This window comes from Phyllostomus hastatus, unplaced genomic scaffold, assembly GCF_019186645.2.
Source record: "Phyllostomus hastatus isolate PE091 unplaced genomic scaffold, TTU_PhHast_1.1 phas_contig_1162, whole genome shotgun sequence".
Lineage (NCBI taxonomy): Eukaryota > Metazoa > Chordata > Mammalia > Chiroptera > Phyllostomidae > Phyllostomus > Phyllostomus hastatus.
In genome coordinates, this window is record NW_025333537.1 from 8,429,690 (window position 1) to 8,447,019 (window position 17,330).

The 17,330-nt window shown below is 53.2% G+C and overlaps 1 protein-coding gene across 2 annotated transcripts in view; it reads right to left on the reverse strand.

The window, feature by feature from the left end:
* PTPN11 (protein tyrosine phosphatase non-receptor type 11) overlaps nt 1–17,330 on the reverse strand; it is a 56,875-nt gene that overhangs the window by 17,945 nt on the left and 21,600 nt on the right. For both annotated transcript variants that reach the window (XM_045842233.1, XM_045842225.1), the window contains exons 5-7: nt 16,868–16,984; nt 15,835–15,948; nt 999–1,095 (exon numbers count right to left, since the gene is read on the reverse strand). In XM_045842233.1, coding sequence (XP_045698189.1) covers nt 999–1,095; nt 15,835–15,948; nt 16,868–16,984 — 328 coding nt within the window. The remainder of the gene's footprint in view (nt 1–998; nt 1,096–15,834; nt 15,949–16,867; nt 16,985–17,330) is intronic.

Genomic DNA, 17,330 nt, shown 5'->3' on the forward strand with positions numbered 1-17,330 from the left:
CACGCCTTATCTTTAAGTTGGGTACAATGCTTTCTGCGTGCACTGCCAACAATCTGTACATCAGATTTCAGTTTCCCTTTTTATCTTACACAAAGGACAGAAAGTAAGGAGCTCCGCGTGCTCCTCCCCTTCCCCACTGTGCTTGCCCCACGTGGCCCGCTCGGGAGCCCCGTGACGGAGGGCACGACAGGAAGGACAGCAGCGACTTCGGGGGCTCCGGGACCAGGTCTCCCCCCGACTCCTACTTGCAACCTAATAGCACAGTCTGTAACAACACCTGACTGGCGTGCACGTGGCATGGATTAGGGGAGATTCGGATGCCGAGAGTGCGGCACAGTCTGCCCTCAGGGGAGCAGAGCTGTGACAACTGTTGAGTGCCACTTCTGGGGTCCTCGTCCTAGGCCGACATCCTCCTGGGCCTCTTTTCCCCCAGGGTTCGGCTTGGGTTCTACCCGGCAGCCTCTGGGTGTCAGCGGAGGCACCCCTTCTGAGCAGCGTGGCTCTGCGCACGAATCCCCAGGCACCTGAGCGCCCGGCACCAGGGAGCGGAACAGTTGTTGGAGCCCATCTGTCCCCAGGTAAGGGAGAAGAGGCTCGGAAGGGAGGCGTGCCTTTCCCGAGACCCGGGAGCCAGGCACTGCAGAGCAAGGACAGGAGCCCGAGACCCCTGAGGCTCCTGGGGCGGCCTCATGCGGGGAGACAGCAAGCCTTGAGATGATCACTCTGAGGCTGGCAAAATTAATTAACAGATAGAAACAGCCAACACTCAAAACTTCCTGGAGGCAATTTCGCTCAGTAATCAGCGTTGCAGGAGCTCGGCGAAGGAGGCCGTCAGTCCCTATTATCGCGGTGGGTTAGTTTGGAAACTGCTCCCGATGAAAAGAGGCCAGTGCCTCAGATCTGCTGAGACGGGCACATGGCCCCCAGGGACAGTTCCGGGGGCGCTGGGAGTCACAATCCCCAGAGCGACTGTGACCGCGAAGCGCATGGATACTTACAGGGCAGGATGTTTTTGTATCGGTTTTTGTTTTTATTCTCTTGCCTCTGGCCCTCTTTTCGGCTGTAGAGAAGTTTGCACTCCTGTTGCTGTAGCGTCTGGAGAGAAGCACAAGTAAACACGGTTATGTGTCAATGCTTTAAAAAAAAAAAAAAAAATACCAGCCCGGCTCGGGCGCTGCTTTTAAGGAATTCGTCCCGGGAAACGGTCCCAGGCCTGTGCGACCTGTCACAGGCGAGCACTGCCGTTCACACTGCACCCACACGGGCAAAAACGTCAGGAACAACATACGTGTCCCACAGGAAACAGCTGCCCAAATAACACCATTGTCCGCACAGCACACAAGAGAACTTTCTACAGCCGTCAGAAAGATGTTTCGGGAGAATATTTCATGCCTTGGAAACACGATCAGAGTCAGTGTCGAGAGAAAAGCTCGACCTGGCCAAACAGCGTATGACGTCAGCCATACGTCTGCGTTCGCATGCAGGACACGGTCGAGAGCTGTGCGCCCCCCCCCCCCAAAGAATGGGGTTCTTGTTCAGGTTGGTACAGCTATGAAGGCTTTTCTCCTGTTCCTCCTCCTCTTCCTCTCTCCCTCCTCCCCCATTCTTTCACCTTTTTTTTTTGGCTTAAATTTTCTACAATGAGTAAGTAAGTACTTATAAAAAGAGAAACTGTTTACAATAACAACTATTACGTAGGAGAGCCAGGCGGAGGACGAAGAGGGTGAGGAGAACCAAACACGAAACGACAGGAGCCCAGACGTGGGTGGCGAGCACACGACAGAGCACACAGATATCACAGTATAAAGCTGCAGACCTGAAATTTCTTATTAACCAGTGTTATCCAACCCCCCTGCGCCCCGCCCCCCCAAAATTTAATGTTAAAACAAAGCTGGTGGGTATTGGTGCAGAGTATACAAATAATAGACATGATCCTTGTTCTCGAGGAGTTTATGATCCGCCTCCTTTTCCCACTGCTTAATTCAGAGCGAGCTGCATATACGCCAGCAGTCGAACCTGGATCCCAGAGGGCAGTGGAAGTGGTGTGGGGACTGGGCCGCGGGCGTGCAAGCTTTGTCAGCGAGGCTTCCTTGAGGTCCTCCTGTGCCAGAAACTCATGTCACCGCCACGGGCAGCCAGCCTGCGTCCACGCAGACACTGCCTGCCCCGCCCCACGTCCCCACGGCCAGGGAGTGAAGAAGGGGTCTCGGGTTCTGGAGGCGGGTGGTCAGGAAGGATGCCTGTGCGGGGCGGGCGGGGGGGGGGGGGGCCCGGAACGCCAGCAGCGGAAGGAGAGGCGGAGAGGCTGGAGCACGCGGCCGCGGCGGGACCGGCCCCAGCGGAAGAGGGGAAGAGGGGACTGGGGAAGCGCAGAGAAGAACCAGCTGCAGAAACGGGCAGGAGGGTGGACGGGCCAGGCTGAAGCACTCTGAAGGGGTAGGTTTCATTTTCCAAATTACTAAAAGGGCCTCTTGAAGGGGCGTTCGTTTCAAACAAGCCTAATCTGTAACGGGAAGTCACAATGGGCAAATCGAGAAAGTGAAAGGCAGGGGAAAATGAAAAAGATGTGTGTGTGTGTGTGTGTGTGTTTGTGTGTGTGTGTGTGTGCGTGTAATACATAAACGCCGAAATGGTTCTCTCTTCAAGATTTCTACAGGAACTGACAGTCAGTGTTTCCTCACACGGCAGCCCTGTTCTTTCCATTTCATTTATCTGAGTCTCACAGGCAGGTGTGAAAGGCAGGAGCTTAAATTGCTATTTGACTTGCAGTTTCCAAACGCAATATTCGGCCTTGACACACAGCTCGTAACAAAAGCGTTCGGCTGGCTGCAACCTGGGAAGGGGTAAACACGATGGGCACAGAACTCTGACGACGCAAACGGTCCTTCCGTTTTTTTTAAACGAGCGCAGGTTAACTAAAGCCATGTGCCCCCACCCCACCCCACCCCACCCCCGAGCTGGCATATCCTGTGAGCTGTGAGCCATTTCACTGAGCGGTGTTTGCTGTGTTATTAAGACGGAGGTTCGATCTTGATTTTTAGGCATTAAAGTGAACTTCGAAAAATCCAAATACTATGAACTGACTCAATCACTTAAAAACCACCCAAGAAAAACAACATTAACAAAAGCTACAAGTGCGGGACCGTCAGTGGCCAGGTCTGAAACAAGCGTGGCAGGACAGCGAAGGCGGGCTCACGGGGGAAGCAAACTGCATGCGACACTTCACTGGGGGGGTGCGTGGCCGGAGCCACTGCCCCGAAAGGTGCATCCCGCCCAGGCCCTCCCTGTGGGACCCCCTTCGGTGTCTCCCTCCGCCCTCGGATCAAGCCCAGGCTTTTCGGAACAACTCGCGAAGCCTTCTTGTCTGAGTTCATGCAGGCCCACCTCTAACCCGAGCTCCCGCTTCGCCAAGTTACCAGCCTGCCCGTGCCTCAGTTTCCTCAAATGTGCACTGAGGATGACCCTAATCGCCCACCCCCTAGGGCCGCTGCACGCGTTAACTGAGATTGCTCTGTGAGGGGCAAACCCCGTCTGGCATACGAGGAAGCGCGTAAGCAACGCGGGCCACGGCTGTTCACCAGTTAGTTTCTGCTCCGTGAGCATCACACCCAGCAGCTCCGGGCCCCGTCAGCAGACCAGCGGCAGCAGCGTCCCCTGGGAGCTACTCAGACACAGAGGCGCAGGTCCTGCCCGGGGCCGGCCCACTCCAAGTCTGCCTTCAACAGGATCTCCATGCAGCTCACACGCACACAGGAGTGGGAGACACGCTCTCTGTTCGCCAGCCGCACCAGATATGCTTTCCTGCTCTCAAACACGCTACCCCGTCTGCCTAGCACTCGCTTTCTCTGCCTGGAACACCTACACACAGTTACGGTTTATTTATTCCCTAAGACCTACCTCAAATACCTCCTCCTCCGGGAAGCTCTCCTGACCCACTCGGTGTGGGGGGGGGAGGGGGTTGGCGCGCAGAGCACGACCTCCCTGTGCCATGTGATCACTACTTCCTTAGTGCACCATCCGCAGTACCTTCCCTGCTGGGAAGATCTCCTGAGGTGTCCTCAGGCCGACCCTCAAAGGAGGACGGGGCTGAGAGACCAGGGAGAGAAGCTGACAACTCCAGGGTTAAACAGTTTATTAAGGGAACTTACAGACAGAAGCAGAATCTTGGGCAGCAGCAAGACTGTGGACCTCCCCACTCTAGAGAGGATGAGGGCTTGGTACGTGTGTATGTGTGTGTACATGCATACATACATACATGTGTGTCCGTGTCTGTGTGTGTGTGTGCACAGTCACCAGGAACACAGGTGGCCCGTAGCCAAGTGGCAGGTGCTTGTCAGGAGCCCTGAGCCACTTAGGCGGTAAGCAACTCAAGGGTCCTTCTGAGCTATCCTGTCAGGGATGTGGGTCCACCCCCACCTCCAGGGTGAACTGGGGGTCACCGAGAGCAACTTGCTTCTTAAGACGGCGTCGGTCACATCAACAGTAAAAACCACTTTGCCCAGCACCTTCCAGGAGTACACCTGTCACACTGGACACCCCCTACGTTTTGCCAATCTGTCTCCTCCACAGAGTGGGGACCACCTTGCGGTGCCTGCAATTGGCGGAGCACCGGGCACGCGGTAGGCACTCAGAATGTGCTTGCTGGATAAGCAAATGAGGACCAGGGAGGGAGGGGCGGGGCGGGGCGGGGCGGGGCAGACGAACCACAGGTCGGCACCAGTTCTGGCCTCGGCACCCCAGGCCCACACTTAGAATCCTAGAATCCCAGCCTGGCACTGCTGACCCGGGCTTCAGCAGGAAGGAAGACCACTATGGGAAAAACGCCAGAGTGTTTCCCAGTCTTCAGTCACCTGGGAAGCAGCTTCAAGGTGTCTGCCACCTCGGCACACCACCTACCTGTTCCGTCAGTTGTTTCCTTCCATTCACCCCCTCTTTCTCCTCTTCACACAGCGTATTTCAAAAGGAAACCTCCTATTACTCACACACACACACACGAGAAAACCGCCGTTGCTTGCCGTACACAGAAGGAAACCAGAGAAGGGAATATGCCGTTAGCAGATTCTGCCTCGGCCCTGCAGCAAGCCTGGGGCTTCGTGACACGGGGGCCCTGGCAGGCGCTGGAGGCAGATGTCAAAGACGCGTTAGCACTGCACTGAAACCACCCCCTCCCCACCAGCCTCGTGGAGAGGTCGGGATGAGGGTTAAAGAGGAGCACCTTTCTCACTGGCTAATTCTGCCTTACCCACTGGAACAGGGCGCCACCGAAAATCATCTCACGTACAAACACTTAGCCAGGCCGAACTCAGAGTTCCAGGCCAGCCGGAAGCCTCCCTCGTCCCTCATCAAGGTCCCCACCGCCTCTTCCTCATGGATCTGGGATTTGAACAGCACGCAATCCAGACGGGCCTGCAGGCCCTGAGTCTTCCAGGAAGGCACGGAGCCCCCGAGTCCCGGGCACAGTCGGGTGCGAGGTGCCTGGAGCTGGCGGCTCTCAGATTAATGACGACTACCCGTGTGTCTCCCCCAGCTCCTCCCTGCGTGCCCAGGAGCCCCTTCTCATCTGTGCCTGGGGCCCACGTCGCCTGCACACATTTCATTTCCCGCAGTGAAAGGCTGCCATCCATCTCGAGTGACGCTGGAAATGAAAGGAACTCGGAAGTGGTGACTCTCCAGCCCTGCCGCGGCAGGCTCCCCAGCCTCGCTCGAGAAGATCAGCGGCCGCCTGCACTGCGTGCTTCCTCCCCAGCCCCAGGCTGGCGGCTGCAGGCGGCGGCCGGTGCCCGGCCAGCCCTGCCCCAGGAGGCTGCCTGCCTGCCGTGGTGTGCCTTCCACAGCCTCCTTCTCTCCGGCAGCCCCCGGGGCACCAAAAGCTGACAAGGGCCTGTCAGGCTGAATGTCACCGTGCGTCCATCAATGATAAGGCTGGGACGGGAGCAAACAGGACTATATAAAGCGGAGACACAGGCTCAAGACACCCCGTTTTTCCCTGCAGTACTGCTCAAGGGTTTGCATGGATGGGTGAACCCTCAGAAACTGCCCGAGGCTAGTTCTGGTCACCTGACTGCATGAGTCAAAGCAGATCTAGAGCGAAGGGACTGTGTCAAACTATTAAACCTTAAAAGGCATCAAGAGAAAGTCGATCAAATCCCCTGATCTGCGTGGCACATTTGGGAGCTCCCAGCGGCACGGCTGACTGTGGATGGGACAGGTGTTCACTGTGCAGAACCACCCCTTGCACCCCCACCCCCGGACCCCTGCCAGCCAAAACGCCAGTAGTGACATCCTCAGTCACTGTGATGACCGAAGAGAACCACTCCCCCGCCCCGGCCGGGCCCCAGGTTTTCAAAGCCCTGCCTGAAAGCTGCAAAGGCGTTCAGGGCGGGGGAGGGCCTGGAGCCAGAGGAAACCACAGTAACGCTCTAAGCGTTGAAGCTGGGCGTTGGGAAAAAGGAGGTTCATACCGTTTGCTCCATTTTTGGGGCATCTGAGAATGTCAGTAGAAGGCTTTTATCCACGAACTAGTAATACATAAGAATGTAAAACCTCCTGCTCACACCCGGTGCCCCACTGCTGGCCCCGCGCCGTGGCCGCGGCCTCCTGAAGGAGCGAAGGGGAGCCTGGGAGGGCTGTCGAACAGATGGCCTCTCCGGTCCAGGCGCCTGAACAATCACTGAGACCGCGGTAGCCACCTGGGCGGGTGCCAACCCAGCCCTCTCCCCGGGCTGAACGCACTTTTGTTTCCCCATGGCATCTGTCTCTGTGCGGAGGGACTCCACCACGCTCCCCGCGTCTCTCTACTGCGAACCCTGCAGTGGGGGCGGGCTCTCGAGCAGGCACGGGGTGAAAGCCCCCCGCACGGCCTGTCACCATTTCTCTGCGGTGACTGTGGGGCAGCTCGTCCTGCCCTGGTCCACGGCCCCGTCCAGGAAGGAAGGAGCGGCAGCTGGAAACTCTCATCACAGGGAAGGTGCCAAGTGGTCAGAAGCAAAACGAATGCCCAGTTCAGTCCCTTCCTAGTGCCTGCTGTAAGCCAAGCCGTCTCCTTCCTCCAGCAAGGCCGAGTGTAAGTAGAAAAGCAAATTAAAAGGCATGGTCCCTGGAGGGGAGGGAACAGGCTGGGACACGGGAAATGGCAGCCAATGATGCAGGACAAGTCTATTGTTAAACATGGGATTAATTACGTGGTGTGAGTTTCTGGAAGAAGCAGGTGAAGGATTTACTTGGGTGCAATTTAAGAAAGGAAGCCAGATCCTGGCTGGTGTAGCTCTGTGGCTTGAGCACTGGCCTGTGAACCAAAAGGTTTCTGGTTCAATTCCCAGCCAGGGCACGTGCCTGGGTTGCTTACCTGGCCTGTGGGGGTGCGTGAGAGGCAACCCCTTGTTGTTTTTCTCTCTCTCTTCCTCCTTTCCCCTCTCTTTAAAAAAAAAAAGGAAGGAAGGAAGGAAGGGGAGAAGGAGGGAGGGAGGGAGGGAAAGAAAAGAGAGAGAGAGAGAGGGAAAGAAAGAGAGAGAGAAAGAAAGCCATCCCAGCAAGTTGGGGACCGTCAGCAGAGGTGGCCAAGAGGCCAGGGCCGCGAGAGGACGAGGGAAGCCGTGTGCGGGGAGCGGAAAGAAGCGCGAGGCGGCAGGCTTGGAGCCAGAGGTGCCCAAGTTCAAACCCCAGCCAGGTACATCCCTGGGGACAACTTTCTCACTTCTGGGCTTCAGTTTCCTCGACTGCAAAGTGCGAATGCTGTACCTCTCGTGGGAAGCAGGGAGCCACTGAAGGTTCCTGAGCGGCAGAGGGACAGGAGACAGGCTGAGAGCGGGTGAGCACGAAGGGTGAGTGGAGGGTCAGAGGTAGAGAGGTCGAGTGCGTGAGCGGCTCACGTCTCCCGGGGAGATGGCACCCTGCGCCCCAGCAACAGGCCAGACCCCTGACTCTGCTGCTGCCCACCGGGGCAGCCCTGGGCGGGCGCCCTGAGCTCCCAGAGCATGCTGGGAGTACCCTACCCACACCACCAGGAGATGCAACAAGATGGCTTCCCGAGCCCAAGGTACGGCATCAAGCAGACAGTAAAGGCTAGTTTCCTCCCTTCCCGTGAGACCAGAAAGAAAAACCAAGAGAGCCTGGTGAGCAGCAAGGGGTGGGAGGAAGGAGAGAAGGACGAGTGAAGGGACGCTCTGAGGGTTCCAGCCGACAGGACCACAGAATAAACACTTCATCCGCCACCAGGGGCAGTCAAAGCAGATACTTGATTTGAAGGGAAAATAGGTCCTGTTCAGAAAGCTCGAGTTTGAGGACATATGACGGCCCAGAAGATATGTAGAAGACATAATACAAAAGGTACAACCAGCGCTAGAAGCAACGTACACTTAGGGGTAATTAGAACAGGATAAGAATAGATACACTCCCCAAAGAAAAGTGCATTTAAAGCCCGATGATGCTCTGGCCGAGTGGCTCAGGCCGTTAGAGCATCGACCCAATATACCAAACTCGTGGGGTTGGTCCCTGGTCGAGGCACACACGAGAATCAACCAATGCCTGTCTGTCTCTCCCCACCCCAGAAGTCAATAAATAATTTTTTTAAATTTAAAGCAGAATCAGCACAGGGTCCAGACCACGTCTTGGAGAACCACCAGAGTTAGCTGGTTGAGAGGAAAAAAGGCAACCAACAGCGAGACAGGCGTGAGGGAACGGAAGAGAAATCAAACCGGGAACGTGCTGCCACAGCTCAGAAAACGGGCTGGGGGGCTGGGCAGCCGTGTCAAGGGGAGGACCAGGAAGAAAGAGACTAGAGAACAAACTATTTGTAGCACAGTGACAAAGCCACCGGGGTCTCCTGGAAGTGTTCTTTCAGTCTGTTGGGAGAAGCCACATTCCAAGGGCAAAGGGGGGAGGCGCTAAGAAGAGATGGAAGGTACGGCACAAGCCCACGCGATGAGGAGGCCAGGCCAGTGGCAGACACAGAAAGGAGCAAGGTCGTTTAAAGGCAAAGGGAGAAGGTGGAGCAGAGATGCGGAGGCACCTACGGTTCTTCAATTCTCTGAAAAGGTGTCAGGAGCCAGGAAATAAAAATAATTCCGAAGAGAAACATGTGACGCTGGAGGGGCAGAGGATGAGAGCGCGGAGAGGGAGGGAGGGGGAAAGCAACAGCCCAGAGGAAACAGAGGGACTTCTCCAGAATGGAGCTTCTGGGACGAAACCTCTAACCACCGCAGGGCTCTGCCTGCAGGCAGGTAGCAGCCCGTGCACCCACCACCGGAGCCCAGGCCTAGCTGGGACACCCCGGGCACGGCCCACGCTGGCCACCCTGCGGCCTGGCCGGAGACGGCCGCTCGCTCAGTGTGGCCCTGCTCAGTCACCACGGGGAAGGTTTCCACGGGGTGGGGGGAGGGCGGGGATTACTACTCCAGACTCGGTTTTGGGGCAGGCGCAGTGAAAGCCCCGTTTCCGTAAAAATCTAACCATCTCGAGACAGAATGTACAGCTCCCCTGCGCAGGGTGTAATCACTCCAAAGAAGTCAGACTGGACTGTGGGCTTGCAGACCGACGCGAGCGCCTCCTGCAGACGCACTGCCGCTTGGCAGGGCCGCTGCCGGAATCGGGACCTCCGTGCGGCCGTCTGTCAGCGAGGCGCCTGCCGTGCCTGCGCAGACGGAAGACGGCGCCGACCGAGGCAGAGGACGGCTTGGGTGATGCGAGGAGAAGGCCGGGCTTCAGAACCAAACCCAGTCACCCAGGAAAACAAGCTCTCGGGTGCCAGGGGTAAATAACCCCAGTTAGTAAGTGTTGTGTGGGGTTTGCATGCGTGCGTGTGTGTGTGTGTTTTAAACATGCATGGGGGTTTGTTTCGTAAATCGGAAACAGAAGGTTCGAAACTGAAATCCTTCTGACATTCCCCACTGTGACCCTGAACCAGCTCCTCTGGGCAGGTGTGTGGAGGGCTCTCGAAAGTCTAAAGTGCGCACTCGCCAAGCCTGCCCCAGGGCTCCACACGCAAATGAACTATGGGGGTAAGGAGGAGCGTGCGGAAGCAAAGCCTGGAACATGCCTCCGCGCTCCTGAGCATCAGAAAGCTGTTCTCCCTTGAAACATACACAAAAGGTCGGAACCCAGTGCAACTCTCCCTGGTGAAAGCAGCTCAGACTCACAACAGCACAAATACCTATTCTGTGCCTCCGCACGCCAGGCCCTCTGCGGAACACAGGAGCTACAGTGAACAGAACAGAGTTGCTTGTCTTTGGGGCGCATGACTGCTCTGGGTTACTTTCCTAGACGACAGACGCACAGCAGACATCAAGCTGCAGGATCCAAGCGTGTCTGTCTCTTTATTTGTCCACCATCGGTTCCACTGGAGCAAAACCTCTCTTTATTCCAAGAGGCCACATAGTGTTATCTGCTTCTATGGATGCACAGTAGTATAAGAGCAAACATTAAAACAATAACCACACAGATTATTCACGGGAATCCCTTGAGACTTCGGTACCAAGACTGAAAGATGCTAGTTACTGTACTGAAAGGGGCTAGAAGGTAAGGTCTGTAAGGCAAGAAACAGAGGAATCTGCTGAAGGAAAAGAAGGAAGAATCGAGTGTGTGGAGAGCAGAGATACCGGGAACAGGGAGGGAGGCGAGACGGAGGAGGAGGAGGGTAAAGAGGAAGAGTGGGGGCTGGAGGACTGTCGGTGGCGAGATTTCCATCCTCGGCTCGGGGCCGCAGTCCGACGCGGTGTCCAGACTCAGCCCTGCTGCCCCCTGTCAGCTCCGCCTCGGGGGACTCCAAGGGAGGACGGAAAGGCCCGGAGAGGGGCAACTACCTGTCACGCAGCCATGCAACATGTACCGCGCCATGCGCGCAAGGGCCAGATTCAGGTCTCGGGTAACCTGCACATCGCAGGGACAGAACTACAGGACCGTAATGCGCCCTGTCACTTACTTAGTGTCAGTCGCACGTTAGCAGAACATCCCCTCAACAAATCTAGAGCTGTCACCCGCCTCTATACGCTCACGAGCGGAGACATGCGGGAGACGCGAGATGCTCACAGATCAGAAAAGGGCCACCTCTAGGGAAAAATCAAAGACGCAGGTTCACAAAAAACGAATCCTAGAAGAAAAGCATCTACTGGAATTAATTCCAGGAGCAAAGGAGCAAAGAACCAGAGCTTCACAAGAGACTTTGCATTTCAAGACGCATCTAAAGGGAAAGCAATGTACCCACGTCTTCTGGGGAAACGCACCTGAAGGACGGACACGGGCAGCTCCCCAGACTCGCAGGGGCTGGGCAGACAGACAGACACAGACGACACAGAGCCGTCAGACAGACATTTCCAACGGCACCGCAGTCTAGAGCCCTGGTCCATTGTACAGTCCATCAGAACACTCGGTAGGAAGGCCCTGATCCCAAAATTGTCACCGTCCAGGAAACAACCAAGGACGATCACTACAGTAACCCTGCCTGGCCGTGGAGGATCACACAGTTTCAGAAGATTTAGGTTATAACGAGTCTCGGCCTCCACATCCCTAATTTTTTTCCACACTGGTTTGTTCTGTTCTCAGATTTATCCCCCTGGCGCCAACCTTAAAGGGCAATTTTTTTTTAATTGACTGGATTTGAGAAGCAGGAACATAAGAAATCGAGAGAGTTAAGCCATCAGCTATTTAGACCTAGCTTCAGTTTAGATGAAAAGTTAATGCCCTGATTTAGTGCATAACAATGGACCGCCTCAGCCCGGTCTCTGCGGAGAACTTGCAGAGTACAGACACCGTCTTGTTTTTACTCACTTCCCCCCAAAGCTCCCTGTGTTGTTAATAATGCATAAAATGGACCTGACTTTGAGATGTTACAGAGGGAAACCATCGGGTCAGCATTTCAAATCAACCTTCTCTCCCATGGCCAGAAAAGTCAGGCTAGGAGTTCCTTCCAAGTTCATATCCTGACCCCACCAAGGAAGCGTGCCAAACACCCCCACTGCCACAAATCCCCCACTGCCACAAACAGCCCGACTGCCACAGACACCCCCACTGCCACAAACACCCCCACTGCCACAGACACCCCCACTGCCACAGACACCCCCACTGCCACAGACACCCCCACTGCCACAGACACTCCCACTGCCACAGACACCCCCACTGCCACAGACACCCCGACTGCCACAAACACCCCAACTGCCACAAACACCCCGACTGCCACAAATCCCCCACTGCCACAAACAGCCCCACTGCCACAAACAGCCCGACTGCCACAAATCCCCCACTGCCACAAACAGCCCCACTGCCACAAACACCCCCAAGCCACAAACAGCCCCACTGCCACAAACAGCCCCACTGCCACAAACAGCCCGACTGCCACAAATCCCCCACTGCCACAAACAGCCCCACTGCCACAAACACCCCCACTGCCACAAACAGCCCCACTGCCAAAGCCTGGGGAGGTTTGATTTTGTGTACCTGAGCACCAGTCAAGTGAGGCTGGCGTTCAAGAAGCCACCACTGTACCAGAGACCCACCTCACTGTGGTCATTTTTTAAAAGTTCATAGTCACTTTATGGGAAAAGCAGGGTTTGCACACGTGATCTCCTCAGTGGAAGTATAACACTGAAAGGGGTTTAGATTACAAAATAGCTCACTATTTCTTTCTTTATTTTTTTTTAACTCGCTATTTCTTATACTTACCAAAAAGGTTTGACATTTTTCCATTTTTATTAAAATTTGTATTTTACATACTTTAAGTACGCTAACCAAGATCACATACGATATAAAAATAAAAATGAAAGATGAGTAACAACCCTTTTTCAGCATAAGACATTAATGTTCGTGTGAACAACGGCCAGCAAAAATGTGAAAAGATGCACGCACACGCTACTCGTTGCGTCCTCTTTGTAATACGTCTGGAAACCCTCCGAATGCCCACCAACAGGTTGAATAGTTTATATTATATCCACAAAATGGAACACCCTGCACTAAAAATGAAAGCAGACCACCTCTAGATACCACTGTGAAGTGACCTCCAGGATAAAGAAAGAAGCAAAGCTGGAAAAAGTACATAACCGGAGACAGAAACCCGTGCTGGAGTGCACCACAGAGACACACTCAGCGAAGTCCACACCGTAAGTGAATCCCAGGACAAAGAACGTGCTTTCTCCAACAACAAAAACGAGAGAGAGGGTGCTGTCTGAAGGGTTGGGTCCCTTCGAAATCATGGTTGAAACCCTGATCCTCAATGCGATGAGATTAGGAGATGCAGCCTCTGGAGGCGATTAGCTCTCCAGGGCAAAGCCCCCGCCCCTCCCACAGCCCCTCCCACAGCGAGAGGACCCGAGGGGAAGTCTGGAACCTGGAAGAGAGCCTCAGCCAAGTGGCCCGCTGGCTGGGGTCTCAGACTTCTAGCCTCCAGGGCTGTGAGGAAGGAGCTTCGGGTGTTCATAAGCCGCCCAGGCTGCGGGCTGCGGCATTTTGTTCCAGCAGCCTGAGCGAACTAAGACAGGGAGGGAGAGAAGAGGCAGAGAGAGGGAGGGGAGAGAAGGGGAGTCAAAATATTAAAAGACTTGGCGATTTGCCCTGGCTGGCGTAGCTCAGTGGATTGAGCGCGGGCTGCGAACCAAAGTGTCGCAGGCTCAATTCCCAGTCGGGGCACGTGCCTGGGTTATAGGCCATGGCCCCCAGTAACTGCACATTGATGTTTCTCTCTCTCTCTGTATCTCCCTCTCTTCCCTCTCTAAAAATTAAAAAAAAAAAAAAAGACGAGATTTTAAAGAGAGAGATACGTGTACAGCTTATCTGAATGTTGATACAGCAGCATTTTTTACATTATAAGACAACTGCCATAATCTGAACAATGACTGGATAGTCAAGGAATTTTTTAATCTTTTTTTTGAAGTGGTAGTAGTATTTTAGTTAATTTTTCAAGGATTCCATAAATACTGGTATATTTTTAAACAAAGTAAGATGATATCTGGGTAACTGATGAAGCTGATACATGGGGGTTCTTTATACAAATATATTTTATGTACGTTCGAAAATTTTTTCATAAACAAGTTGAGGAAAAAGTTTGTCCCACCTCCAACAAACTGCAAGTGTGTGTGTGAGAGAGAGAGAGAGAATCAAGAACATGTAAACGATGATGGACAGGTGTTATTATTAAGGAATTGTTGTTAACAGTTTCAGCGTGATGATATTCTGGGTATAATATTTGAAACGAAGGTTAAAGGTGAAATGACGCCTGGGGTTTGCGATAAATCAGGGCTGGGGGAGAGAGGGGGTGGGGCTAAACAAGGCTGGCCATCCAGCAACACTTGCCAGTGCCCGGCGACAGGTGTATTGCCGTGATTATACTCTTCTCGCTCCTTTCGCATATATTTAAAATTTCACAAAATAAACACTTTTGGAAAATGGGATTTTTTATTTCAGACTTTGATGTAAGGTTCCTAAAATTTCTGTACTTACCCAGCTTACCTCGTGAGGCTTTATAAACACGAAATGAAATAAAGTAAATGTAATTAGAAGGACTGCTGAAATGCTGTGTTTTATGACTGAGGCCGGCAGAACAGAAGGAAGAAAACAGTGAGCTGGAGACTTTAAAGTTCTGACTAAGTTTATCCCCACTTTTTCAGTGATGCTTTCTGTCAGTCTTCCCTCTCTCAACTGGAAGCCCCTCAAAGACAGGCACCCAGTCCCCTTTGTTTGCCATGGCGTCCTCAGGGACTAGCCCAACGCCTGTACGAAAAATAAACCCAAGCCCTGGCTGGTGTGGCTCAGTGGATTGAGCGCTGGATGGTGAAGCAAAGGGTCGTTGGTTCAACTCCCAGTCAGGGCACAGGCCTGGGTTAAGGGCCAGGTCCCCAGTAGGGGGTGCACGAGGGGCAACCACACATTGATGTTTCTCTCTCTCTCTCTCCTTTCCCCTCTCTCTAAAAGTAAATAAATAAAATCTTTAAAAAAAAAAGAAAAAAGAAACCCGAGTTCAAGTCTCTGTTCCGTAATGCTGAGCGAGGACTGTGAGTGTTCCGTTCTGTACCCACCCCCACTGCCACGATTCAATCAGTATTTGTGGAAAGACAGTTGACTTAACCTCCCCAAGCCTCAGGCCCCTTGCCTGTAACACAGAAATGATATCTCAGCAAGTTGATCTGACACACTGCGGCTAAAATGGCTTTCTTTGGCTGTTCATTCATTCGTTCCACAAATATTTGTAACTTCTAAAGTCCTACAGAAGTATGGAATGAGGGGCCACTTATGGAGCTTCTGCTGTGTGCCAGGCACTGTGACACATGCTAGGGGCAACTGCAAAGATAAATGTGGCACCGTCTTGTTTCTGCAGAAGTTTTCTGCCACGTGGATGGAAAGAGAGCACGAAGTAACAACGTGAACTGGTAAGTGACGGCTGACAGGCACGTTCCCACTGCGCAGCGTTCTCTAGCCCGAGGGGGATTCCGGACAGAAATCAGTTCACGTAACTTCCCCACACTATAAACGTCCACGCCCAAATGAAAGCCAACAATTGGAGGCATTTCTTTCACTTACTCACTGCAATAAGGCTACGGATTCTTCCCGAAGACCCCAGCCAATGCTACAAGCCTTCTGAAAGAAGCAGATAGATCCTTTTGCCCGTCTGAGTTTCTGCTGGCAAACTGGCCCATCGATCTCACAGGAACCACCGACTCCCTCCCTCCCAGAGCACGACGCCCTTCCATTTCAAAGAAGCCCCCTCGGCCGCTTGTCTTGTGTCAATCCACGGCCGAATCAGGACACAGGTTCAAGTCTTTCAGATCCAATAGCAAATACCAGACCAACTCCTCATGTACTGAAAATAAGACTTAATACCTCATGTTAGAAAAAAGTTTTTTTTAAATAACTTACCTCAAATTCTTCCCAAAAGCCTTGTTTGACTTTGTCTGTGGTCTCAGCCAGTTTGCTCAGCTCCCGGACCCGGCTCTCGATTTCGGCAGCGTTGATGCGAGTCGTGTTGAGGGGCTAATCCAGTTCAGCCATTGGCGTGAGATAAAGAAAACATTACACAAAAAGTGTTAATGCAAAAAAAAAAAAAAAAAAAAAAAGTCTAGTTTGGTGCTCACGAAGGCAAGGACAGGAAGTTCACAGCACACAAATAATTCTCACTAAACATTTTCAAATGCAGTTTCACTTTCTTTTCTGTTCTGCCAGAAAATAAATCTTTCTCCAATCCCCACACGCACTTTACTCTGCTGGTATGAATTCGATCCGTTTTTCTTTTCTTTTTTTCTTTATAAATAGACTATAATATTAGAGGGATAATGTGATTTGCCACTAAGTGATAGGAGTGAACTTGGAAATGGCAAGAACGCCTAAGTGAGTAAGTGTGAGCACCCAAGGCGCACCGACAATGCAACTCGATGCAAACTTGCTTTAAAAACTCGGAAGGCCTTTAAGGAAACGGATGGAGACAGTCGTGGAAATAACGCGGTATCTGGAATTTGCTCCCTCCCATACGCCACAGGAGGAGGGCAGCGAGTGGAGTAATGACTGAAGTCAGGTTTGATGCGGTGATCAAAACCGAAGCCGGCACCCTGGCTGGTGTGGCTCAGTGGATTGAGTGCCGGCCTGTGAACCAAAGGGTTGCCGGTTCAATCCCTGGTTAGGGCACTACCCTGGGTTATGGGCCAGGACCGCAGTGGGGGGCACGTGAGGTGCAACCACACATTGGTATTTCTCTCCCTCCCTTTCTCCCTCCCCTTCCCTCTCTCTAAAAATAAATAAATACAATCTTTAAAAAATTTTTAAAGAAAACACTGAAGCTGGGCAGTGGGCACGTGAGGTTTGTGATACTATTCTGCTCCTGTGTGTCTGGAATGTCCTATATCGGGATTTTTTCAACTTCATACGGAGACGGGCTCTAGATTTCCAACGCGCTCACCTGCTTGAGCTGCAGAACCGTGCCCAGCGTTTCCACCATGGGGTTCTTCTTGTAATGCTCCACCAGATCTGTCAGAGAGTCGAACCGTTCTCCTCCTCCAACATCGTACTTCAGTTCCTTTCAACAACAAAAAATGACATCTGTTACCTCGATGTTAAATGGCTGTTTTCCCAACTGAAGCACGGCGACAATGGCCCGCCCCCCAGCCCCGGTGACGGAAGGGTCAGACAGCTGTGGCGGCGCCCAGGACAGGACGCCACGGGGGTGATGAAGATGCAGTGGCTGGCCCACGAGGTCATCGTGAGGTGTGAGAAGCAATAAATAAATGTCCAACACCCACTAGGACACAAGAAAGTCTCTCCTTCATAAGTTATCTAAATAGTTTTAAAAAATGAAAACCAGCGTTCTTGACTCTCTACTTACACTGTAGGCTAAGCAACAATACATGAGGCTAACGAACAGA